The sequence below is a fragment of the Procambarus clarkii genome, chromosome 85, assembly GCF_040958095.1.
Source record: "Procambarus clarkii isolate CNS0578487 chromosome 85, FALCON_Pclarkii_2.0, whole genome shotgun sequence".
In the NCBI taxonomy this organism is placed as follows: domain Eukaryota; kingdom Metazoa; phylum Arthropoda; class Malacostraca; order Decapoda; family Cambaridae; genus Procambarus; species Procambarus clarkii.
The window spans coordinates 20,313,407-20,341,129 of NC_091234.1; the positions used below are offsets into that span (position 1 = coordinate 20,313,407).

General features: G+C 38.8%; 1 protein-coding gene across 1 annotated transcript in view; it reads right to left on the bottom strand.

Moving 5' to 3' along the window:
- Positions 1-1,906: 1,906 nt before the first annotated feature.
- LOC123746715 (dynein heavy chain, cytoplasmic-like) overlaps positions 1,907-27,723 on the bottom strand; it is a 76,237-nt gene continuing 50,420 nt past the window's right edge. Inside the window, 22 exon segments of the mRNA XM_069316779.1 lie at positions 1,907-2,492; positions 3,102-3,270; positions 3,470-3,667; positions 5,283-5,486; positions 5,877-5,983; positions 6,916-7,059; positions 7,229-7,412; positions 7,513-7,707; positions 8,157-8,370; positions 8,489-8,730; positions 9,611-9,821; positions 10,996-11,219; positions 12,581-12,757; positions 15,037-15,248; positions 17,708-17,912; positions 18,387-20,693; positions 22,170-22,295; positions 25,069-25,204; positions 25,656-25,799; positions 26,028-26,226; positions 26,399-27,024; positions 27,130-27,353. Of these exon segments, the coding sequence (XP_069172880.1) occupies positions 2,233-2,492; positions 3,102-3,270; positions 3,470-3,667; positions 5,283-5,486; positions 5,877-5,983; positions 6,916-7,059; positions 7,229-7,412; positions 7,513-7,707; positions 8,157-8,370; positions 8,489-8,730; positions 9,611-9,821; positions 10,996-11,219; positions 12,581-12,757; positions 15,037-15,248; positions 17,708-17,912; positions 18,387-20,693; positions 22,170-22,295; positions 25,069-25,204; positions 25,656-25,799; positions 26,028-26,226; positions 26,399-27,024; positions 27,130-27,353 (6,708 nt within the window). The 3' untranslated portion in view covers positions 1,907-2,232.

A 27,723-nucleotide genomic window follows, 5' to 3' on the forward strand; every position in this document is an offset into this window, starting at 1 on the left:
GTGTGCTACAAATGATTGCTCACGCAGTACTAACCCAGCCAGCAGCCCTTGTCTTTCATATTCATTATAGCAAAAGGTTCGTTCAGTGTTTGTTGGGTAGGCTGCTCCATTATGACAATCTTTCTTTGTTTCAAATGTGTTCCATTTGTTTTGTATTTGTCACTTACGTCTCAATAATGGAGCAGCCTACCCGACAAACACTGAACGAACCTTTATGGCATTTGTCCATTTTTCAAATTGTTTCAACAGTTTTTATTTTTCGTTTTTTTTTTTATTTAAGAAACATGGAGCAGCTGACCTGTAGACAACCGAACGAACCTTTTTGACATTTGTACTGGTTTTCAAAATTCTTCATTTTTTTTATTATTTACGTTTTTTGTATGTAAGAAACATGGAGCAGCCTACCTGCCGACCACCGAACGAACCTTTTGCTATAAGACAAATGAAAAATAAATATTGAACACATTTGAAGAAAGGAAAATGTCATAATGGTTTATTCAGTGTATGTAAGGTAGGCTTCTCCATTATTGAGACGTAAATGACAAATAAAAAACAAATGGAACACATTTGAAACAAATTAAGAAAGATTGTTATAATGGAGCAGCCTACCTGCCGAACACCGAACGAACCTTTTTGACATTTGTTGTATATCAGACATTTCATTTCTTTTTTCCTACAAAAACGTCAATGCTTTGCAACATCTCAGCAGTCACCCTTTTATATCCCAGCATCATTAGCATCTTTAAACAAGAACAACATAATTTATGTGCATCGTCGGAGGCGTCTAAGAATGTGCAAGAAGCAGCGCGACCCCACCGTGTGGTGTTGACGTTACTCAAACCAGCGTTCGTCATACGGGACGATTTGACGCCGATCGGGCCGTTCGTTACCCAAAATGTTCGTCTTTTGGGGCGATCGTTATGCGAGGTACCACTGTATTTTGACTTACCAAACTTCTAGGTCACTTAATTTTCCTCATTACTATTTTTAAGAAGCTAATAATCAAATTGCAACAAACTCGTCTCTCAAGCCAGACATAATACTGTATATACATACTTAATAAGGGGATCAAAGTTAAATTATTGTGGATCTCTTCACACATTGAGCTGTAAGAACACGAGAACGTTGCCAAGCTTGTGGTAAATAAATGCTTAAATGAACTCTTAAATGAATTTGAAGAAAAGTGTAAACAGAAACTAACATTCATAGTTAATCCCAATGAAATGTCACTTGGATTACTCAACCTTGACGACTAGCAGACATCTGAACAACTGCTCTGCCCTGCCAGTATCTGCCACAAGTCATGACAACTTGGGTCTTGGTACGGCCGTCAGGCATTCCTATTCAATAGCACGAATTGTTATGTCTGATGCACTTATTGCTTGGGGTCACTGGGAAGCTGATCATTTGTTTTGTGGCTGGTTCTGGGATTTGGTTAAAGACATGGTCAGTTCTCCAGCCGAGCTGCCAAATGAAAGGTACGTGATCTCAAACCAAACCCTTAATAAGTTTACACAAAATATTTTCCGAATCATTAATAGAATTTTTAATCTTCCTAAGAAGCTTTGTGACAAAGCCACTTAGAAAAAGAAACATGGTGCTTAGTGAATCTAGAACCTTGTTGACCAGACCACACAGTAGACAGTGAAGGGACGACGACGTTTTGGTCCATCCTGGACCATTCTCAACATACTTCAGCCACGTTATTGTGACAGTCTAGAACCTGTTTTACTTACCTAAGTGTTTCGAGTACACACAACCCTTCCTACTTCTCGGGGACTGTTTCTTGTTGCAGTGTACTTCCATTCTTCTTCAATATAGGTGAAAAAGAGCATTTTGGCAGTTCTATGCAACAATTTATATTTCATTTGCAAGAGAGGGAATATTTTTATGTAAATAAGAAATGTTTTAAACTATTTTCAATTATATGTATTTGGTTCTGGCTAAAAACAATAAAATGTGAAGTAGTCAATGTTTACAGTAATTATATTTAAAGTACAATATTTTACACAATTTTAAATTATCTCATTACATCAATATTCAATTGCCGATAAATTCCTTTAAAACTAATTTTTTCCTTGAGTAAGAAGCATCATGCTATTTAATTTTGGGTAATTTACAAAATGTTTAAACTTATCAGATGAAAAGTAGCAATTCCCACTAATTTAATCCTCAATAGTCGAAGTAATATTTAAATTAACTCTGGCACTAAACCTAATCAATAATATGAATTTAGTTAAGACTAACTGATGCCAAGAGAGCCACACCTCTCTCATAGAAGCTATGAGCGCTCTGGTTAGCAGCCATGTTGAGTTCCACGGTGAAGAGAATGTCACTCCTTGTGGCGTTAAGGTACACTGGCAGAGTTATCTTGTTGGTTTCGGTGACCTCAAGACGTACCCAATGCAGGATAACCATGGGCAGATCTGTCATTATTGTTTGGGCAAGCTGCAGGGCATTGTTAACACACTCGGCACCTTGTAGCTTCAAGCCTGAAAGGAAACAATAATATTACTTAAATTAGATTGTAGTTGTAAATATTTGACATAATACAATCAACAACTGAAACGGTCAAGAGGTTGTATGCAATTAAAGTGTTGGCAGATGTGCATTCCGAAGGCTAGAACATGAATTTTGCATGTCACTCTCTATGCATCAACTATAATTATCAACTTTTGTGCATTTTTTCATACTGAATGGCATTAAGCTACTTTTGATCAATAGAGAATAATTATTACAGTAGTATTATTGTCAGTAGTAGTGATGACCAAACCACTCGTCAGAAATTCTACAACGACAATGTTCCGGTCCGTTCTAGACCATTATCAAGTGTCATGAATAGTCCAGGACGGACCGAAACGTCGTCGTCCCTTCACTTTCTAGTGTATGGTCTGGTCAATATTTCAGCCATGTTATTGTGACTCCTCGTCTTCATATGGACTTTTACCAGCCCATGATTGGTAGCAAGTCTGAAGACATACAAGGGCTAAAGTTAGCAAGCAAATTTGCATTTAAAAATTATTTATAAATTAATAGGCATGGCAGTAATTAATACAAGTTTGTAATTAAGACTTATTTAAAACAGCGCAGTTCCAACATACCCTTGACATTAAATCCACCCCGAGCAGTAACTTGACCTTCTGCATCAGCAATTGAAACTTCCAGCATGAGTTCCTCCAGTGACCAGGAATTAGCCTGAGCAACACACTGGCATGTAGCCGTAATATAAGCTTCAGGATTAAAGAGCCCTCCAAGCCATACGGTAACATTCTGAAAAGGATATTTGCAATTTAGCTTAAAGAAATTAAAAAAAAACACTTGACACTTTAGAATCTTGGCTAAAAAAAAATTACTAAGAGCACAAAAAACTATAGGTAACCATTATATATATTTTTTACTAGTTATATCCTACCTTACATATAAACAAAAATTCCTAAGAATTCTCCCAATACAATAAACTGGTATTTACCTTGAGTTCAGAAGCTCCAAACTGTGCAACCTGTTGCGAGATTTCTTGAAGCTGTCGAACTCTCTGAGAAAAGTCCGTGACCCACTGAATAACAGTTGCTTCACGAGGAACTGTATAGGCTTTCCATTGGTCCGGAATGATGCCCTTCACCAGCTGACTGACCATCGTTCGGTGGTAGTTAGTTTGCTTCTTCTCACCCTGAAATGTAAGTGAGAAAAGGGGCTCAAAAGGAAGACTCCCAACTGCTACAAGGCTCATCAATTAACTTTTCAGTACACTAGAAAGTGAAGGGACGATGACGTTTCGGTCCGTCCTGGACTATTCTCTATCGACTTGAGAATGGTCCAGGACGGACCAAAACGTCGTCGTCCCTTCACCTTCTAGTGTGTGGTCTGGTCAACATACTTTAGCCACGTTATTGTGACTCATCGCCTGCAATTTTTCAGTAATTTCTACCTGGGGAAGGAGATGGCAGGTCACATTTGTGGCTGAGTAAACACAAGCAATGATAACTAGACTGCAAATTGGACAGGCTTGCAAATGGGTGACAAAAACCTAGAGTTCACAGATGATATTAACATTTTGGGAATGAAGTTTGACTCTTCAGTGACAATGTAGACCCACATGCTTAACCTAACTCAGAAGGCAGCTAGGAAACTTACAGCCCTACAGCACATCTCGCACCTTCTTAACAGCAGGGGTTGTAAAACCTTATATGAAGCACAAGTTCACTCCCATCTAGAGTATGCATCCCTTTCCTGGATCACCTGCCCCCCCCCCCCTCTCATTCATCAGACTGTTGGACAAAGTGGAGAGACGGCAAGAACGTTCATTTCAAGTCTCGACCACATCTTGTGTGAACGGTCTTAACATCAGAGCCTCCAACACCGTCATGACGTTGTTGGTCTTACTGTTATGTTCAAGGCTAACATTCTCAAAGTTCTGCACCTGGTCCAACTTTGTGCATAACCAGTAGTTGGTAATACTAGTGTTTCAACCTTCAACAGCCATGCTGGAACTGCCTTTTTCAAGAACAACACTCCATCAGCATTCATTCATTCTTAGCCTGACTCACATCTGGAATGTGTTTGATTAACAGGTTGATACATGGAAGATCAGGTCACCTAATCACATGAAGGCACTAGCACAGTTGGGTACAGGCTCATCATGTTCCTTATATGACTGATACTTAAATGAAGTTAATTCCTAATGATGCTTATAAGGTACTGTTTTGTAGTGGCCATAGAACTGCCCTAACTGAAAAGCTTAGCACAGAGGCAAGGTCACTTGACCCAACCTGACCTTTGCCAGACCTGTGAACATTAACACTGAAGGTGTGACCTTTGAACGGTTGACAACCTGACACCGCCAATATCCTGTGTGAACTATTTTTCATTGTATGTCAATATTAAATACAACCATTTATGGTACAACAATCATTAGTGTATTTTAAATGTTCTTGTCATTTGAATTCTTTGTCTTACCTATTCTTGAAGTTGTAGATGGAAGAGGCTTATGACGTTTCCTTGCATTCTACTTACAACCCATTCATCTTAATGTTTTTTGACTCATTTGTATTTTGTCCGTGGACAAAACGTGCATGGAAACGTTTGACACAAAACATGTCAAATGTTTCATTTAAATTGTAGATAAAATAGAGGATATTGTATATTTTTTTTAAACACAATGGAGTAAGAAACAAAGATAATTGTACTCTCTGTATGGATGGGAAAATAAGTGCATCTCTATCACCAGCAACTTGGTGATAGGAATGAGCATTTGTCATATGGACAAAGTATTACATTGAACATACCTTACAGATGAGTATGACATCACTGAGGTCACTTCTCACAATACGAAGTAGCCTGGCTCCAGAATTGACCTCGCGTTCAAAGTAACGATAGAGGGGATCCTTGATATTGTCCAACGTGCGACGCAATGTGCTAAGTGACTCGGGAAGGTGGGAGAGCCAAGTCACGGCAGACTGCTGAAGTGTCACCATCCACGAAGGTCGACCCTGAGGATGAAACATGTTTTAGTATCTATACAACAATATCTAGAATGGGAAATCTTTTTTTTTTATATTTCAGCTGCACTGCTGTAATTTCTTCAGATTATAATTTAACTATTGCCACTTCTTTACTTGTTGCCTCCATCATTCATCAGACTGGTGGAGAAACGGCAAGAAGGTTCATTTCAAGTCTCTACCACCTGATCAACCAGCTGTGACTCATACGTCAGGCTGCGAGCAGCCGCGTCTAACAGCCTGGTTGATCAGTCCAGCAACCAGGAGGCCTGGTCGACGACCGGGCCGCGGGGACACTAAGCCCCGGAAGCACCTCAAGGTAGCCTCAAGGTACCACATCTTGCATCAATCCCAAGAAGTATTTTCTTTTGCTATTCTTACCTCCACATTCTTGCGCTCGGTGCCAGGGCTTTCATCTCCGCCGTAGGCCAGTTCATCATCATCTTCTAGCACCTGCATCTTTAACAACTTGCTTAACATGTCTGTACCTGTCGACAAAATATTAAAAAATATTGATCTGCAGCATTAAGGAACCAGTGGTCATTCTATATTTGGAACACACATAACTGATCCTTCTCTTGGGGTTTTAAAAGACTGTTTAGGCAATGTGGACAAAAGCTTTACTAAATGACAATTGAGAACAGTGAGGGAGCCGGTCGGCCGAGTGGACAGCATGCTGGACTTGTCATCCTGTGGTCCCGGGTTCGATCCCGGGCGCCGGCGAGAAACAATGGGCAGAGTTTCTTTCACCCTATGCCCCTGTTACCTAGCAGTAAAATAGGTACCTGGGTGTTAGTCAGCTGTCACGGGCTGCTTCCTGGGGGTGGAGGCCTGGTCGAGGACCGGGCCGCAGGGACACTAAAGCCCCGAAATCATCTCAAGATAACCTCAAGAACAGTCAATAAAAAACGGAGCTAGGCTCCAGGAAGGTAATGTACCTCAACAAATTTTACAAGTGGTAAGGGGTTTAAAATACTCCGGCAGACACGAGGTCATGGAATTTAGCACTACATGTCTAATAATTGAATAGGAATTATACTAGTATTCAAAGATGTCAAAATGCAGTGCTAAATCCAGAAATGTTAGCTCGAGTATATAAATTTAAGGCAAGATCTGTGGTATAAAAAAATAGCACTGATGATGTAATATACAGTGTAAAATGTATATCAAAATGTAAACTTATAAGTTCTATGACATGACAAATTTTGACTTGACATGAGATTTACACCATGCATAATAACGCATAAATTACTGAACTGTTCAAATCACAACTTCAAAAGTGACGAACTGTTTTTCTTAATTATTTCCGGCTCATCGTGCGAGATAATATATGGCAGCTTTTTTTTTTAATGGAAACAAAAAATGACAAACAAAAATAATGGACTAGTGACAAACATAATGAGTTCAGCTGAACACAAACCTCTGGTGGTGAGAAGAACCTTCTCGGCGTTGTTTGGCAACCCAAGCCATGATGGAGTCTGCCGATCACTCAGAGATTCAACCCAATGCAGGAACTGATCTCTCCTGATACCATCTGGCATTGTGATATTCTCACCCTCAATACCTGCATACAAAATATTACAATGCTTTAAATATAACAATGAGCGATAAATCTCTGCACCATTTATAGAATTTAATAATCAGACAACTTTTGATATTAAAACATTAATGGTACATTAATGGCCATTGTGGATTTGTACATTAATGGTATTTTAAAATATTAATAAACTCACCATCAACATTGATGACAAGTGGGAAATCAGGGTCGAAACTCCTGGGTGTGAACAGCTTCGAGAGGAACGAGGTAAGGAGTCTCTGGTCAAATTCGTTATCAATCTTGCCACCATAGATGCATTGGGACATTAGGGTGGCCAAAGCATCCCACGGTACTTTCTCAGGCGGAAGATTTGTTCGTCCCTATAAACAAAATTTTATACAGAAACAGTGATGACATTTACATTTGAATACATTATATAATCCTCTTTAAAACCTTACGAATGCAATGTTGAACACCTACCATTGCTGTGGCCTCAATCCACGTGTCAAGCGTATCACAAGCTACTCTCAGATCTGACTCGTTGAACTCGTAATATTTGGCCCAACCAAGAGGAGCATAGCGCAAGCGCTCCTGAGTGATGGCATGGAACCAGGCCAAGAGGAAGTACAGCCGCGCACGTTCGCTGGGGGCACGCATCATACGCGATGCTGGTACCTGTAAACATTTGTAACTTTACGCATGTGTAACAAAATACAATACTGTACTCTAGTTTCCCATGCACTGTATATATTTCAAATTTAGGCAAATGTGGCATGAACACAAAATATGCAATAATTGTAACTTGTATAAACACACATGCTTGTGAAGCATTACTATGGAAGTTTATGTCAAGTGAAATATCATGTATTTCTGTTTATTAGTTGAAAATGTTAACAATGCCATTTAATTTCTGGAGAGAAAACAGTCTAAAAATAGACTTGTGAGAGGTTGAGTATTTGAGTTTATATACAGTAACTTTAGCCACATGGAGAGTAATTAATGCGACACCAAAACGGTCAGTAGGAATGAGTCGGCAAACATTGGTGTCAGTTTTCTTTTAGTCTCTAATGCATGGAATGAAGGAGAATTCACATAACTCCAATAAAATATTTAAGATTACTTACGGTGCTGAAAGTTCGCATCAAATTAGCCCTCACGCCAGGTGGAGGCTCAAAGACAAACACGCGACCAGCACGCAAGAGGTTAACTGGTAAACGAGGAGTAATTTCCATTGTTAGGAATAGACGGAACTGAGGATGTGGATGGAGTGAATGCAATTTCTTCTCCAACTGCACAAGCCATCCAGGAGCAAGATGTACATTCTTCAGCATCACCCACCTATTTTAAGAAAAATTAATTACTGTACCGTATTATATATAATGGAAGAGTTCTCAATAACATTTACAAATAACTAAGCACAAGACAAAAGATTAAGATTATACCAATGGTAACTAACCTTCCATTTTTAACTGCAGAGTTGATTACTTTCTCTGCTTGACTGAAGCCTTCAGCTGACCCAATAGCAATAGCTGTGATTGGTTTGTTCAGCTCAGTTGCCAAGTCGTCAACTCTAGCAGAGGCATCAAAGCCCTGAACAGCACACATAAGTACTGGAGTGTTGGCCTTAACTTCATTCTCAACGACTCCTGCCATATCTACCTCACGTTCTCCAATGGCTAAGAAACCATCACCTAACACCTGCAATAAGAATACAAATTCAATCACAGATATCACAGCTAACTGAAGAAGGTATCCCTTGTCCTTATACCAGCATCTTGATACACATTATGAAGCATGTTCAAAAATACAAAAAAACATTTCTGCTCTACAATCAGTACTGTACAATACTGTAGAGATGTAATGAGGAAGAGACTTCAAGTGGGTGGCATCAAAGCCTGCTACATTTCTGAAACTAGTATTGTAGCAAATCTCTGGACTTTGTGCTTCACAAGGTGATAACTACAGCTAGTGTTGCATACTTAAAGCCTGACAAGCAGTGTATTTAATTGTGTTCTGAACAAGTCTGTTTAAGTCCATAATAAAACATTGCTACAATATTTTGCCTGTATGTGCCTCCAATATATCCAAATATAGATCCTTCTCTTCCTCCAATTCCTGTACATGCCTCTGCTTTTCTCCTAGTATACTCTTAACTTGCTCTCCTTGGTACCTCCCTGTTTGCCTGTAAATTTTCCATGCATTCTCTATCCAGTATTTGGCTTCCTTGTAATGTGTATTTAACCACTCTTGCTTCCATAACTTCTACTTTCCTAAGTAGATAATCTACTTTCCTAAGTACAGATAATCTACCCCGTATTATCAACATGGCAACCAGGAGACCTGGTCAGAGACCAGGCAGCAGAGACGCTGATCCTCGGAATCGTCAACAGGTAGATAGCTTTTTCCCACACCAACGGATGCAACATAGTCCAACACACTGTTCATATGATCACACACACTTGTAAAGTTCAATGTTCAAACTCAATATATGAAATGTTACAATCTAACACGCCAAACAAAGAGTGCCCATGCATTTTCTAATATCAAAATAACATTTGTAAATGTTATAAAGACTTACATTATTGACAAAGATGCTAACAGCTGCACACAACCTATCGGGTCTGAACGCTTGGAGAGCCAACACCTGGTACATGGCTTGACCAATAGGTGTCAACTGCCTCTCAGTCTCCCAAATGGTGGGCACGTGCAGCTCGGGAGAAGCAGATTCAAGCCAACTTTGGAACTCCTTATTGCCCACAAATCGGTCAACGTTACCAAAAGCTTGCACTCTGCTCGGAGAAGAAAGTTTATCTGTCATATTTATGGCAAAATAAATGTTGGTAACATTTTCTGTAAATTAGAATCAGAAACAACATTAAAGATCTTGTAAAGATCCAATATATTTGAAAAAGGCAAGCATTAAAAGGTGTTTACATTTATATGCAGTATATAAATTATTTTTAGCCCATTCCCACTTTCATGGGATAGGGGGAGGCATCAGCCTGGAGGAAAATGAGTAATATACTAAAAGAAATTAACATAATAAATTACTAGTGTCCATATATCATATTTAAACTATATATTTCTTGGATGAACTTGTACAATCACATTGCAGGAAGTACCCACAACAGCACCCCACCACTTTCATGTGTAGAGTGCTCCTCATGCATTGTCATACTGTACAAAGGAACACACTTCACATTCAGTGGGCTGGACGGTAGAGCGACTGTCTGGTTTCATGCAGGTCAGGGTTTCAATCCCAGATCATCCAGGAGGCCTGGTCAGAGACCGGGCTGCAGGAACGCTAAGCCCCGAAATCATCCCAAGGTAATCGCAAGATATCCAAGTGGTTGGGCACCATTTCTCGATAAAGTTCATTGAGCAGTAATGTTAACCTCGCCATAAAAAGGTAGAGCAAGTCAAAGTGATTAAAAACTAATGATAATGAAGCCTTCTTAGCATATTTTAAAAGAGTAACACAAGGCCTTAAACAACAGACTAGTGTCACAAATATGAATTTTGGGTAAAATATTGTGAAAAAATTAGAAAGTGGACAGAAGAACACCTGGAAAGGACTACATGAGGGTGGATTAAAAATTATCGCACATGATAGGAGGAGCTAGGAAGGGTACAAGTATGGGCAGGCCAAAGTTACAACTTACACAATCACCACCCGAACCCTAAATTCTCTATTAAAGAATTGTTTTTGCTGTGAAAGTTCATTGGACATCTCCGAAGCATAAAGGGCCTCACTCCATTTGCACTACACACTTGTATTGTATACAAAATATCTAATTAGCTAAAAGTTTAATGTAATTTTGAATAAATCTATAAACAGGCCAAGACAAAGCGGTGTAGTAACAATCACAGGATGAAATAAAACAAATTTAGTTTCCATTACTAATAAGCAACAACCAGAGGAGAAACTACATTTCAACAGCGACTAAAATATACAATACTCACTTATTGCTCAGCCTTAACATTGAGTCAGTCTGTTCTGGTGTGAGACCGGGCATGGCGGAAATATTGGAGCTCAAAAGGCCTTCTTTGCTCTTTAGCAGGAACTGGAACTCAGAGTCGTAAGAAGACTCCGACGTCACACCACGAAGACGGATGCGTGCCAACAATATGGCAAAAACAAGTCGATCCGTGTGCACCATTCCACGTGCAACACGCGTGTATGTTAGCTGCAAATCATCATTTCAATATTAATCCTTTCGTAACAAGCATTGCATTAAGCACGTGGTAATTATAATATTTACAACATATTCTTCAGCATGTCTTAATGATGCACTTCATCAACACTGCAAAACTGCAATTTTTCCTGAAACATCCTTGCTAATCCAGACACCTTACCCGGTAATTGTCACACGATTCTCTCACTGCAGCTGAAATTCCATTTAAATATTCAGCAGTTACATTTGAATAAAATGTCACTAATAATTATTATTATTCACACTTTAATGGAGAGAAAAGCAAAATATTTACCCCTTACATCGGTCGCACTGACACGGCAAAATTGTCATCACCCACCGTACAAGTGCCATTTTAAGGCTTGTTAAATCTATACATTTTATTAATTTAGGATATTACTACACTTCAAACCTAATTTAAGATATTACTATTTAAACCCAAAGTTACAATAATATTACAACTAATTACTATCTTCAGATACTACATAGAATACTGAAAGTACGTTTATGTTTTCTGCGGGGACCATGTGCGCTACACAAACTGTGATTCATAGTAATTTGATCAATATCTTCCAATACAGCAATGCCATTATATGGTTTAAACTTGCAATGGTTTCTGCATAATAATAATAATTTATTTATTTATTTACAAGAAGATACAATGGGTAGGCAAAATTACACAAGATTGGTATTTTTACATTAGCGTTTGCATAGCGTTTTGGGCAGATATATTTATAATGGTGGTTGCATAATATCATGCAGGGAACGTCACTGGTTTTGTAACCCCTCTCATAATGTATCTTTAGTCCAAGAATAACTAGTACGTATTTTTTAAATAAATTTTTTTTTTACAATTGTAATAATGTATGTCGTTTACATTGTGCTGCTGGTTAAATGACACTGTAATGGGTTCTGGCAAATTTTGCCTTGGTACAGACAATAGCACATTCATTAATAACAATTCTCGTGTATTTTTAATTATTGTCCAAAAGATGAGCTTACGTCGACCCCCCCCATGGTGTGGGGGGTTGGCAATTCGAGTCTCCTAGTGCCCAAGTTAATGAAATGTAATGATTAATTGTATATAATACAGTACACGTGTAGTTATAGACTATGTAACTTTTCAAAACATTAACGTTAGATAATTTGTAAAGTCCTACACAGGTGGATTCTGGCTTTGATTCACATCAGGGAAATGCACAAAGTGTACAAGACACTGCTACATGTACAGCATGGAGATCTGAATGTGTATTATTCAAATCTTCATTATTTTATAGCTTACAATGAATAACATTCCCACGGAATGCTGTTCCTAACGAGCGTTGTTCAAAATTAAACCAGAGCCAACCACCTACCTGGAAGAGATCGTTGGTTATGATCGATAATCTGCGAGCATATTCCGTCTGGTCCTTGATGTTCGGGTTGTTGGAGAGAACATCGGTGAACACATCGAGGAAGAAGTGCAACGAATACTGGTACAGGAAGTGAACTTGATGGAGAGCGTCCAAGGTAAAGTAGATACTGGAACATGCCTGAAAAATTAAATTAAATGCAATATATTCCCACACAAAAATCTGCAATATTCCTTTTGTTTCGAGATTAGTACGTGATAACTACCCGGTACCTAGCAATTCTAGGCCCCACTCAAATTTGCTTACCCATCTTAACACTTTCGCACTTTCCGCGAAGGTCACTCAGCCAACCGAATGTGCGCGCGGCGTTTTTATCGCTTAAGCGTAAAAACAAAAATGTGTATACTCTTTTTACTCTTCTGACCTTAGTTCTCATGCTACGTATTTCATTTTGGTACCAACGTGTTCGCAATAAAATTCTCTAGAAGAACATCAGTAAAAAAAGTCACGAAACGTATAGGGATACCAGCACCAAATAAATAACTACGAAGATGACTCGCCGTGAGCGCCCATCAGCAACAAAATGTTTTTACTCTTGGGATTGTAATCACCTCCACACTTATTCTACAGCGTTAATTTTGGTATCAATGGACTCGCAATGAAATTCCCAACACGGTGATATGAATATAAGCGTAGAATAATGATGCGGCCCGCCCGCAAGAGTGTGGGAAGTGGTGAAATTGTTACCCGGTATCGGTGACGGGACGACGCACGGCGCTTTGAAAGTTTATACTTATTTCACTCTCATGACATTAATTTTCTATGTACGTCATTCATTTTTGTGTCAATGTGTTCGCAATAGAATGTTCTATGTGCCCATAGGTAAAAAATATCAACAAAGCGTAAGTTAGAATAGCGCCAAATATAAAACAACGCTGGAACATATCAGTGAGCGTCAAACACACACGAAATGTTTTTACTTTTGTTATGTTTGTCAAGTTTATACTTGTTGCACACAGTTATTTTTGGTTGTATATTGATCGGAATAAAATTCCCTAAACAGACATATGCATATAATACATGATATGGGGGAAGCATTACCAGTATAAACGGCTAAAGTCACCCACCTGCAACCCGTTTGGGACAAAATACCATTTGATCGAAGTTATCCACACCTTTCATGAACTTATTGTACCATGCAGCCTAGTGGTGAGAAAGAGAGCCTCATAGCGCGCAGTTTGAAACAAACCCAAAGTAAATCGGATAAAAATTGAATTTTATACAAATATTTTAAAAGAGGACTCAACTTTATGTCCACTATGCGTTAGCGTTAGACGAAACGGGACGCGCCGGCGCGTCCAGATAGCGCGAAAGTGTTAATTAAGCTCAGGGAAGGATGACCATTGTTCATTTATTACCTACAGATATAACAGTAAACTTTTTATATTGATACCAAAAAGAATTTAAAAACAAATCCACAAGGGCCGTGACGAGGATTCGAACCTGTGTCCGGGAGCATCCCAGACACTGCCTTAATCGACTGAGCTACAACAGGGTAAAAAAAAAAGAAAAAAAAAAAAAAAAAAGGTTGAAAATTTGTAATATTTTGCTCAACCAGAAGCAGCACAACACTATAAAAGAAACTACAGATCTATCCATATTCCTGACATACTGAGGTTTGTTCAAGTTTGTGTCCAATACCATATTACTGTGTTAAAGAACCGTTACAAAAATATGCACCAGAGTAAAATCTAATATCCCAATGTAACAAGGAAAATAATATCCAACAGATTAATGCTTGGTGAATTCTGTTACTTCCTCTGAACAGCAAAAGTGTTCTCAAAGATACTAAATTAGGATGCAAATAATGGACCATATGTTTGTTTTTCAATGTCAATGTCAAAGAACAAGATATACCGATTTTGAACCGGCAATTTCCCAGTTTAGTGTTTTATGTTGGTGATGGTGACCAAAAATATGGGGATTATTTTTTGTAGGAACTTCAACTGTTCACTAAACTATGTCTATAAAAGTTGTGTGCATGCCAAGACATTTAACGACGCGCCTGAATAGCGAATAAACAAGGCCAGTTGTGACTGGTCTCCTTATCCCCATTTCAATCTTTTTATAAGCATCTACATTATGCAGACACTGAGTTACAATAACGTGGCTGAAATATGTTGACCAAACCATACACTAAAAGTGAAGGGACGACAACGTTCCGGTCCGTCCTGGACTATTCTCAACTCGATTGTGTTCTCACAATTGACTTGAGAATGGTCCAGGACAGACCAAAATGTTGTCGTCCCTTCACTACTAGTGTGTGGTTTGGTCAACATCTACATTATGTTTTAATAATCATCTACATTGTTTATGTAGATACCAAATACCAAACGTTTTATATTCCTGTAATATTTAGGGTGAATTATTGTGTACTATTTTAATCACCCATTTCTTACCGTCGACAGTGGCAGGTACTGCTGAGAAACCATTTCAATTTCATTCATAGTCTTGTCTGTTTCTTGTACTTTTAATGAAATATCAGCAGCTTCCTTCTTGAGTGTCTCCAAAGTTGTGATCACAGAGTCATCATCCAAAATTTGACCCTTAGCATCGTTCAGTACTTGTAACAAGTTCTTTTCTAACTGTCTTAAGCGGAGCTGGAACTCACCTGTGTCAAATAATTGTGTCATTTAAGGTCAACACACAATGCTTGCCTGTTTAAAATTAATAAAGTATATAATGCTGCATCAGCCTAAGATTGGAAGGAGCAGGTTGTCAAAACAATGGATACGGAACCTGTCTAAAAAAAAAATGAGTGGGAAAAAGACGAGAATAAATGCATGAAAACAAAAAATAATTTGATTTAGGGAGGTCAAAAAGGAAGCCATCAAGTTGCTATGGAACAGAGCAAGAAAACTGGAGGTAAAGCTAACAGGAATACAGCTGCCTGGTGTGGCTTGATCATATTCATAAGGAAAATTTAGAAATTTTGCCAATCTCCTGTGAACCAACACCTATACTGACAACAAAGCTGTATATAACAAAACTTGCTGTATGCACAAAACCACCACAGCATACGTGCAACTGTGTGATTAGCTTCCCCTCAAGCATATGAGACCCAACTTCCAGAAAACGAACGCAGCATGGCAGTAAACATGCGAAATTATGGTCATGCAACGCTTCAAGAAGCAAACAGGAATTACACCTTGAATATGTAAAAAGTACATTACTGTGGTAGAAATTCAAGAACAAGTGATGGTGTTGTAATTGCAAATTACAAGAAAAAGTGAAACCAAATTATCAGCTGTGATAAGGTGTCACAGCTGAACTAATATTTTCATGCAATTAGGACAGAGATAAGGAAGAGGATGGGATGCCTGTTGTTCAGTTTACAAAGTGTTTTGAGGACAAATATATCACAGGAGTAGATAACAGAAAATATTCTAATGTGAAAACTACTAGTCAAGCGGTCTTGTACATTCCACAAGTACACAATAGGACGAAAGCAACAACAAGTCTAAAAGGTGTGGAAAGAGCAGCATTAGCAGCCAGTAGTAAGAGTGATTACGAGAGAGCAGCATTAGCAGCCAGTAGTAAGAGTGATTACGAGAGAGCAGCATTAGCAGCCAGTAGTAAGAGTGATTACGAGAGAGCAGCATTAGCAGCCAGTAGTAAGAGTTATTACGAAAGAGCAGCATTAGCAGCCAGTAGTAAGAGTGATTACGAGAGAGCAGCATTAGCAGCCAGTAGTAAGAGTGATTAACCAACTCTGAACAATGTGATCCACACCATGGTGGGGTAAGACAGCCCAGAATACAAGACAACCAACAAAAGGAGACAAAGTGACAAACCAGCATAAGGCCAAGTATTCACACTGGAACAAGACATAGGAGGAGACTAACCTGGAAGTCAGTTATCAAAATCAACTCCACCAGTTGATTTTTAAACCTGAATATCACTAGACACACTACAAATAACCAAGATGCTTTCTGGAGGTGAAATGGTATAATAAACTACAGTACATATAAGGGATATCGTAAAACACCACAAGTAAGCACTATGCCATTCCCTGGAAGCTCACATTCTGGAGCAGTTTCTCTTCTTCGGGGAAGCAGCAGCAGCACATCACAGGATACAATGGCAACAAATAGTTTCCATGTAAGAAATTTTTTACTAAAAATAAATGGGGGTGGTAGGAGTAAAGCCTCTTCCCTCTAATGCAGTGTGTGGTTTCCTCCGAGGCTAAGGGTCCCCCCTTCTTCCAGCCAGAGGTGGTACTCCCTTCCATATTTTTTTTAAATAAATTTATATAATCCATGTATAAACAAAAATGCCAGGAAGCTAAAAAAATTATAAATGTTTAAACCAGAAAGAATTCCCGAATGGGCAAACACTGAACCAGCCCCTTCGCCTGTTTCAATAGTACTTACAGTAACGATATGGACCATCGTATATATATGGAGGTAATGGACAATTAGAAAGCAGAACTTGATACTACTGAACTGGGACAAACTGGTAAAGGTTTTTATTTATGTTCCTAATAAAACCTAACCTAACCATCCTATGACTAACATATTTCTGAAGCCTAATATTATTCCTATTTGCTATACTAGACCTAGTAATATACAAGTTTAGTGTTTAGCTTATTTTTTCTGGACTGAAGTGAATAGTACCAAATTCTACCTAACTGTCCATATTTCAATATACATACGATGATCCACATACTATGGTTACAAAAAGTACTATATCAGTACTAAAAAAAGTACTATATACTATCTAAACAAAAGTCTTGGTTGAAACAGTGTACTGTATATGCCTTGCCAAGCAGTACCGATGAACCAGTCCAACTCGGCAACTGATACAAGCAATGCCAATACTGTACTGTATACATGTTTTTAAAACTTTTGCTCTTATTAATAAATACTAGAAAATACATATTTTAATATTCAATGGAACTTGTGCAATAGTGTATGAAGCTTTTTTTAGAAGTGACTGCAACCCCCTCTATCGTAGTGTCTCGGCCATGTGCCTTTTCCCTCTAATGCGGTGTGGCTTCGATACCCATCGATTCAAATGAGAAAAACTGTAAATTAAGAACTGATTATTAATATAAATATTCTCACTCACCCTGCAATTTGAGAAGGTTCGAGCGCTTGTCGTCAATATCTGGTCGTTCTGCCTTAAGAACTTGGTTCAAGCACTGGGACTGAAGTGACGACCTGGTCACAGTGAAGTTGACAAATGTGACTCTAGAGCATATGTCTGGTGGGAATTCCACAGTTGGGTCACGTGTAGACAAGAAGATGGTGAATGCTGGAGATAAATCAATATCCTGAAAATTGAAATACATTATATAATTTGCAGATTTACCTGAAGAAAATCAGATTTCCACAAACATTGAATAAAATTATACTTTTAATCAATTACCAGTATTTTATACAATGACAAATTGTAAAACACAAACTAATTTAAAATTCCAAAATACAAATTTTGAGATATAAACCAACCTTAATTTTGCATAACCCCATTAACAGACATTTATTTTTGTTATACAGATAATCGTAATGGCTTGATGCTCTCTTCTAACAACTACCTTACCCGTGTTTTGTGTCAAACCTGCAGCAGGAGCTTCTTGTGGTACCTTAGCCATGTCATAATAACTTAATCCTTGTCTACTGACAACCTAATTCAGTAGATATGACTATCAGAATGGCATCCACACACCACATTCATATATTGCAATCCCTAGAGCAAATAAGCAATTGAACTTTGAATTTGCAAACACTTAAGAAATTTAAAGTCATACCTGATCTCCTAGAGTTATGAGGACACGTCCTCCTGTTCTGCGTAGTTCCCGGTTCAACACAGGGTTAAGAATTGGATCATAATTCTCGACATCTTGGACAAGAAGTGGGTTACCAAAGCGAAGGGCAGATTCCAAATTCTTCCTGAAGGAATCATCCAAAAAGCTGGTCTTGGTTATTTTCTTCTCCTTGAATTCATTCATGATGAAATCTGTGGCTTGGCCAGATGGGTCAATGATCAGTGGATATCTATTGAACCTGTTCAGCATAATTGCATTCTCTGTACAGAGTTCATCAGCAGGAAGAGCATTTGCTTGCCACCTCAGTCTCTCATCTGGGTTTGACAGATACTCGGTTCGAGCAATATCTCCACGGAACTGGATGCTTGCTTGCTGGAGGTGGTGGCACCAGTTTGTGAACAAATTCTCGCGGAACTGCTGATCAAAGTATCCACCGTAAGCTAGGAAGGCAGACGATAACAACACATCTCCAATGATTGTCGACATCTGGTACTTAAATGTATCTGATGTTGCAGCCCAGCGATCCTTCTCAATACTTAGATTCCTGATGAGAGCCATGGAGCGGTCAACCTTGGCCTGCACATTTTCTAGATCTGTCTTAATGGCTTGAGCTTGAGATATAAGCACGGCATATTCATCCTTATATGCAGCAATAGAGCGCTCAAGACGGTTTATTAACGTCTTTACGTCTTCATGCTTTTTCTTGTTTTCGTCTGCCATATTTTCAAGGCTACGCAATTCATTTCTCAAGGGCTCGACCCTCTTTAGCATGTCGGCATATTCTATTTGTGCAATTGCCCATTTCACCATTGGGCCACAAGCCAACGAAGCCCGATTTACCTTCTCAAAGTTATAATCGGGGTTACTGAGGTATCTGTTCTTCATCTTTTCTCGGATATCATCCAACAAGTCATCAGTATTGAAATTAACAACAGTGTTAATGAAATTGTCCTTCATGATAATAGACTTTATAGTCTTCCAGTCTGATGTTGCTTCACCAAGAAGAAGACAGATCGACTCCAAGGCTAATTTTACCATCGGAGGAGGATTAGCCATTGATCGAACCTCAACCAAGTGCTGTTTCTTGATACTCTTGACAGCATTTTGAGCATCTTGCACAGCAGGCTCCACCTTGCTTAAATCTTTCATCACCTCCTCCCGTTTAATACTGATACCTTCCGTTTGGGCTTCAAGCTGTTCTTGCAACTCTTGACTGGCCACTTTTTGTTTCTCGGCTTCTTGCTGATCCTTCACCATCTGCTTCAGTTTCATATTGGCTGCTTCATTCTTTGCTTGCAATTCCTGATTTTTGATGGCCAGAGATTTCTGCATCTGTTCCACCTGTTCCACTGTCTCGGCAATTTTGCCTAAACCAACATTTAGATGAAGTTGTTGCTCTTCAAGCTCGGATCTCTTTTCATTGTACAGCTTCACAAAGTGGTTAATGAAATCCAAATAATGCCTTGGAGTGATGGCCATCACTGTGCTTCCACGCTTAGCTAAACGTGTATTTGCTCTGTGTAATGTCTGGTGAACGTGCACAAAGGCATTAATAATAGCATCACGGTGGGATGGGGGTGCTGGAAGGCTTTCAAAAGCTACAGGGAAGTAGTCTGGTGGGTGCCAGCTCATCTTATCCAAGTCGATACGATTGGTGAACTCCATACCAACCTGGAACAAGGCGCCATTAGACCAATCTCCAAACCAGTTAAGTACACATCTGTTGAACAAGGCTGGGGAAGTAGCAGCTCTATCTTTAAGTCCATCTGTTGATGGATTCATTGTGAACACAACATGAAGGTTGCGCATAACCTGCCCAGTGAACCACTTATAAAGCTCTTCGCTGGAGTCGAGCATTAGACCTTCTCGCTGACTGCCCTCCTTACACTGTGTCATAAGAGTTGTATACTCGTCACCCTCAAACAATCCTGGCACTTCTCCATTAGCCAGGAGTGTGTTCATGCGCTCGAGGAAGGAAGAATCCAGCACATTTGACTCGTCAAGGATAAAGCAGATCTTTTCATCCTTACAACCAGAGCGCCTCAATACTGCTCGCAAATCTTCATCAAAGTCCTCTGGTGTGTATTTGTTGTGAACCTTGATTTGGAAGATGGACAACCCATTCATCCATGCCACAAACCGAGACAGAGTTGTTTTGCCAGCACCTGAAGCACCGATAAGTAGAAGATGACCTTGTGGTTGGCGGAAGATCCGATCAATTCGAAGAACGTGATCCAAGACTTCATTAAACAGCACTAATGGCACATCCAATTCCTCTTCATAGAATACCTGTGTGGAATTTGATATTTTTAATACACTAACTTTCACTTCCTAAAATCTAAAAATCCTAAAATATTTGACAAACTGAACCCTGAGAAAAAGTGTGTTAAAAGCAGCAGATTTAGTCAGAATAGACACAAAGGTGAGAATTTTCATGGGTAACTTTATACAAGCAAATAAAACTTGAATGAAGAGAAATAAGTTTGGCAATTGGAGAGTATATAAGGTCAAAACAAACAGACCAGCACTTTCTTAACTATGATATCTTCAGAACACAAGTATAGGAAGCTCAAGGCATATGTATCAATGTGTATGGATGTAAATTACAAGCTTTGTTGGTAGACAAGGTTTGCCTAAGCAAATACAAGCAAACTAGACCCCCATCAGAAGGTAAGGTAAATCCCCTAATATAGACTATACACAGATGGACAAATGAACATCACTATATAGCAACATCCCACGACCCTTTCAGACTGGTCAATAATACTGGAATTAAATGACAGGTTTTAATTAACCAAGTATAGCAGAGATTAGGGAAGGTTGAATCCAATGTAAGTAAGACTAATAATTGTACACCGATAGTCTAGCAATTTTGTAAAAACAAAAAATTAGAAGTTTAAATTTGAAAATAATCAAAAGTTGTATAATATCACCAAGGATTCTGAATGCTTCTCCTGATTGGACAATATGCTAAAGAAGAAAATATTTTCAAGTAGCCATGACTACATTTTGAAAAAACAATTCATAAAAACATTATGAACATATTACCCTACAGAAAATAAATAATAATAATGTGGAGGGTTAACTTCAATCGTGAATACAAAGTTAAATGAATTTATTTTTTGACCAGACCACACACTAGAAATTGAAGGGACGACGACGTTTCGACTTGAGAATGGTCCAGGACGGACCGAAACGTCGTCGTCCCTTCAATTTCTAGTGTGTGGTCTGGTCAACATACTTCAGCCACGTTATTGTGACTCATCGCCTGCTTAAATGAATTTGGCCATTCAAAAGCAATACTAAGAACACCAATAGGATATGAGAAGTAATATGCACAAGAATTTTGGGCACTCCACGAGTTTGGATGAATACAAAGCAGTTGAATATTTCTGTAGAGACCAACTGTGGAAACCAATTATGTGACAAAATCAAAGTCAAACTGAAGTCAAAGTCTAAAAACTGAAGGTAAAGCCAAATACTTTTGGCTTTATGCCCATAAGTCACTCACTACGAAGACACCATTTAACTATTTTAATGACTTTAGGCATGGCATTGTAACAGTATTATTTGTAACATTAAACAAAATTAATACAGTACCATACATAAATATCCACAAAATCAAATTTATCCAGATATAGCTAGAGATCAAACATGCTACAGATGGCAGTATTAAAAAGACTTCTCAGTGTAAGGGAACTCGTAATGAGAACATTCGTAACTGTGTAACGAGAACATTCGTAACTGTGTGCTTAATAATCATACCTTGAGCCTGGCCTTGACGTAGTCTCTGAGCTCCTCCTGATCAACTGGGAGGTAGTCCTTGGAAAGCCAGTTGGAGTACAGAATAGGACGCAGCAGAGATCTCTCGCTGTCAATGTTCGGGAAGTGCTGAAAAATACAAACGTTATGAAAGATTCTTTAATGTGTCCTAAAGTTTCAGACGCAATCATAAAATTCTTTAAGTAACCTCAATATATTGCTATAATGGGTAGGTGTGTGATAAATTACATTAATGATGAAATACACCATATTAACATTGAAAAAGAAATATGACCTGTCTGTGCATTATAGATTTTGAAAAGAATGTCGATTGATAAAAATATGAGCCAAGTAATGGCTTCCCAAAATATTTGTAAAATATCTCTCTTAAGCTAATTTATTTATCTCCCTGTAATCTGGCTCGTGTAGAACTCCCTTTTGCCATAACAAAAGAACCACCAGGCAGCTCTTAACTATTCTTGTGCATTCTATTCCTCCGATATCTATGTAGTAACCTTACATATCTATTTCTCCACTTGACTTTCATACTGTTGCTTGCCTCGAGCCCCTTCCGTTTCATTATTGTGCTCTCCTGCAATTCTAACATTCTCTTCCTAAACACCAATGTGTTTAATAACACCCAGACCCATATTAAGGATATTTTGGGTTACACCAAGCAAGAATTCAAGGCCCTGATAATTTAAGCACCAGGAGAAACAGATGAAAAACACAATACTAAACTAAAAGTGAAACACGAACATGACCACGGAAAGTGGTCACACGAACCCACAATTTCTTGACTGGCCCGGGGAAAACAAAATTAGGCACTATTGAGCCAGAACACAATAAGCCATTGGTTAACAACTTTGCTAACTAAGTGCCTTTCTTTGCACATGGCATTTTCTACTATTTAGCCTTCCAAGGATGGAATTTTTCAAATGTATTAAATATAGATATAAAATTAAACTGTGGAGTATGACATTGAACAAATGAGGTCCTAAAAGTTATTGGAATCACAATTACTCAAATGTAACATTTGAATCAGTGAATACCATGACTTGCTTAGCAATTTAAGATAACATTTTCGTAACAAGAAATCATCCATTCTATATGAAAATATGCCTAATAATGCAACATATTTTTACAACAGCCCATCAACACCTAAGGCCTTCATCCACACTATATTATTATACAACTTTCTGTATTTATGGAACTTTAAATTACTGCAATAAAAGACTTAAATAACTGTCATACTTTTCTAAGTATAAATAGTTCGAGATAAAGAGCATCCAATACAATAGTTAAATTTTCATTTAACAACAACCGACTGTTCTGCCAAGATTCAACCAAGAAATGTTTTGATGTCTCGTCACATAAAGAGCCGATTTAAGATTTTGAATTTTCCAATATTATGACAGTTGATACATGTGTAATGCACACAGAAATCACAATAGCGTGATATATTAAATGAACAAATCCACAAGGGCACTGATGAGGGTTCGAACCTACACACGGTATGTTCCTGGTTGATAACTGGTTGATGGGGTTCTGGGAGTTTTTCTACTCCCCAAGCCTGGCCCGAGGCCAGGCTTGACTTGTGAGTCGTGTTCCCAGTTCTTGTGTTCCCAGACGCGCCTTAAGTCAACTGTACCATGACATGGTACATGTAATGTTTCGGGCCAGACACCGCCTACCTCCGATCCAAACTAAGGTGAGAAACTTTCTATACAGCACTTTGTATAGAAAGTAGCCACAGAGGGTTAAATTACCTATTTTTAAGAACTTGAATTTTAAATAACTTGTTTAATTTCCATGAATTGCTCTCCTAAGTCAAGGCCACACGAGTATATCATTACGAATCCATTCTTCATAGTTATAGTAAAAAATCCCAGGCATAAGCCGAAGTAAAGATTCAATTATCTATCTTCACTGTTACAATTATGATTTGGGAGCCGGTCGGCCGAGCGGAAAGCACGCGGGACTTGTGATCCTGTGGTCCTGGGTTAGATCCCAGGCGCCGGCGAGAAACAATGGGCAGAGTTTCTTTCACCCTATGCCCCTGTTACCTAGCAGTAAAATAGGTACCTGGGTGCTAGTCAGCTGTCACGGGCTGCTTCCTGGGGGTGGAGGCCTGGTCGAGGACCGGGCCGCGGGGACACTAAAAGCCCCGAAAGCATCTCAAGATAACCTCAAGATAACCACTATCTTTAATTTCACACACAACTGGGCATAATCTTCAATTCAGCTCAGTATCATTGTTGGAATTCCATGGTAGCTACCAGCCCCAGGTAGAGTTTTTGGTTTAACAAAATTGTTCTAAATAATGTGGGCCAACTCAGTTATTTTATTTAAGCTTTTGGTTTTTATCTATTGATTAAATAGATAAAAATGCAACATGGTGGGATGGGTTGTAAGAATTTTTTTTTCCAACCCTGCTGAATTCAGACGAAATATCCTCATTAAAATGACACCGATATTCTTGTCTACTCCTGGTAAAACATAACCAAATATATTTGCTAAACCCACCATCGATACTCTGTATATACTTACAGTATACACCATCGATACTCTGTATATATGTACTTACAGTATACACCATCGATACTCTGTATATACTTACAGTATAGTAAAAACCTTATTATACAAAAATTGTCAGACGCTTAAAAAGATCATACACTTTTGGTTATGATTAAGTCAGAAAATACAGAAATTGTAATACTAAAAGTTAATAAGCAAAATTGAATAACTATGCATCTTTCAAAATTTGCCACTTGACAAAACCAAATAAAACCAGCATATGATCAGATAATTGTACAGTAAATGCTATGTTTAATTCACCATGAACACGTGTACAAAAACAAACAAGAAATTATTATTTATTTGTTTAAAGTGTCTTAAATACCTTGAGTGCAATAGCATCGACATTCTCATTAGTCCACTTGCGTTCATCATCCGTAACTAGACGATCGTGGAACAGTCTCAGAGCTTCGTGAGCCCAAAGCCTCACTAGACCCTCGGCATCAAGTGTCTCAAGAGGCCTAAAAGAAAAAGAAAATTAGTTTAGCAAATAAAAATACAAACATTAAAAGCATATTGTAGCATTTTGGAATCATTGGCAGATAACTAAACTGCCTTCTTACAAACACAATCAAAACTACTTGAGGTTATCTTGAGATGATTTCGGGGCTTTAGTGTCCCCACGGCCCGGTCCTCGACCAGGCCTCCAACCCCAGGAAGCAGCCCGTGACAGCTGACTAACACCCAGGTACCTATTTTACTGCTAGGTAACAGGGGCATAGGGTGAAAGAAACTCTGCCCATTGTTTCTCGCCGGCGCCTGGGATCGAACCCAGGACCACAGGATCACAAGCCCCCGTGCTGTCCGCTCGGCCGACCGGCTCCGCTGTCCGCTCGGCCGACTATCATCAAAAAATTTGTTTTGTTGTATAAATGTCACCAGTTATTTCTCGTACGTTTTTTTAATAATTACCTAATTGCCTCACAAATTCCTCGAACCCAGCGAGTCATCTCTCGAGGAGAGTAGACATAATGAGGCTGCATGTCTTGAGTGAACCTCTCTTGAGACTGAAGATAAAACTCCACCATGGAATTTGTGAGTGGATCTGCATATGATCTGAAAAAAGTAAACCATTTAATGTAGTCACATGGTAAACCAAAAGAAAAATCATGCCCCCCCCAAAATGAAGTCAAAATCCATTCCTTTTCATTCCCCCAGTGAATAAAATTGAAAACTAATCAACTTATATATAGTGAAAATTTTTTGTTAAAGGCCCCTTGCTAGGTTAACACCGTATTTATATATTTCATCTATTATATACTAAATTCATAGTTACATAAATACCTGAGAGACGGAATGATTCGTAGCATGGCCCTGTTGAAAGTACCGTAGATTTGCTTTAGCGAAGTCTCTCCTGGATAGTCCACATACACAACAGGTACATGGCGCAAGAAACGGTGGGATAGCGGCTTACGTCCTGGGTCAGTTGGTGGATTGCAAGCACCTACAAACTGGATACGTTCCAACCTAACCCAAGCTTGGTCTTAAGGAGAAAAATGATAAAATTTTAGATAAAGTAATTATCACACTGGGCAAGGCTGGGAAAACAACATAGCACTGTCAATTGTAATGAAGTACATTACTATTCATCAATTTCTACACAGTATTCTACAATATTTGTTAGGGATAATTTAACCAAAAACATCATAACAAACCTGATACTCTGTAAAATCCACCGTGTTCCACCATCTGCCGAAGGAAGCTGATGACTCTCTGAGTGCCATATTTGTCCATATCAGGCAAGTTGATTTCATCACAGAAAACCACTAACCACTTGCCCAGCTGAACTGGTGACAAGATTATGCCATTTGGCGTTTTGCGATATTCACAGTAGTGATCAAATGTCTTCAGAAGTAGCTCTGGGGTTGTTGCACTGGAGAAATTCAATCCAACAACTTCCAAGTCGGGCAAAGCTCTCAAGGCAGAGAAGAGCGTCATAGTTTTACCCGATCCCGGAGGACCGCACAAAACTAATGGCTTGTGTTCAGCGAGCCACGTGTAGAGGAGGGCTTCGTGACGCACCGTGTCAACAGTAGGCACCACCACATCTGGTGCAGCTACCTTGTGTGTCTCAACCTCCATGCTGGGAACCTTTGTAGACCACAACATCCATTCACCACTGATGGCCACCTCATAGTCAACAATAGGGGAGTTTGTGTTTGGTGGCAGAGGTATAGTGGTACAGTTACGAATGAAATCGCCCATGTCGCTACGTGCTTTCAACTTGCCATCGCCAGCAAAGCTCCACAGGAGTGAGTGTACCAAAGCCTTTGGTATATACCTTTAAAAGAAATGAGAATGCTGTCAATAAAAAAATAATAATATTGTTCTAATAATAATATCACTTATTTGAAACACTTGACAAAAGAAACACACTATGACCTACCTCTCAAGCTGATCAGATTGCATAGGGAAGTCTGGATGGGTATTATTGTACTGCACAACATTCCTGACTGCCTGATTCAGGAGAGCAAAGAGTGAAGACAGTGCACGCATCCGAGTGAAGTCCATAATATGCTCCAAGTTGTTGGACGCGTACTCCAGACACTTTACAACCAATCCATCTGGTGTCAAATGTGGGCTAAGAATAGCAGCAACATCACGCTGAACCTGTTACAAATATATAACATAGAAAACTTTACAAATATGTTCACTTGCATTCTATTCATCTGCACAAAAATATTCTATACTGAACAAAGACTGCACAACAGCTCCCAATTAAACTATAATATGTACAACAAACTTACAGCAGTACTTAATGTACATTAATTTCAAAATCTAAAATACAATCTGGATCCGTTTTATTTAATGTCAATGTATTGCTCCCATGAGATAGCCTTAAAAAAATATTACAATTATCTACAAATATTTTCTTTACATACAGAGGTAAGCTTATCCTTCTGATCTCTAGACTCATGCATACCAATATTCCTTATTTCCTCGGGAATTCCTTATAAAGAATTTCAGTCTTTTTTTTCTT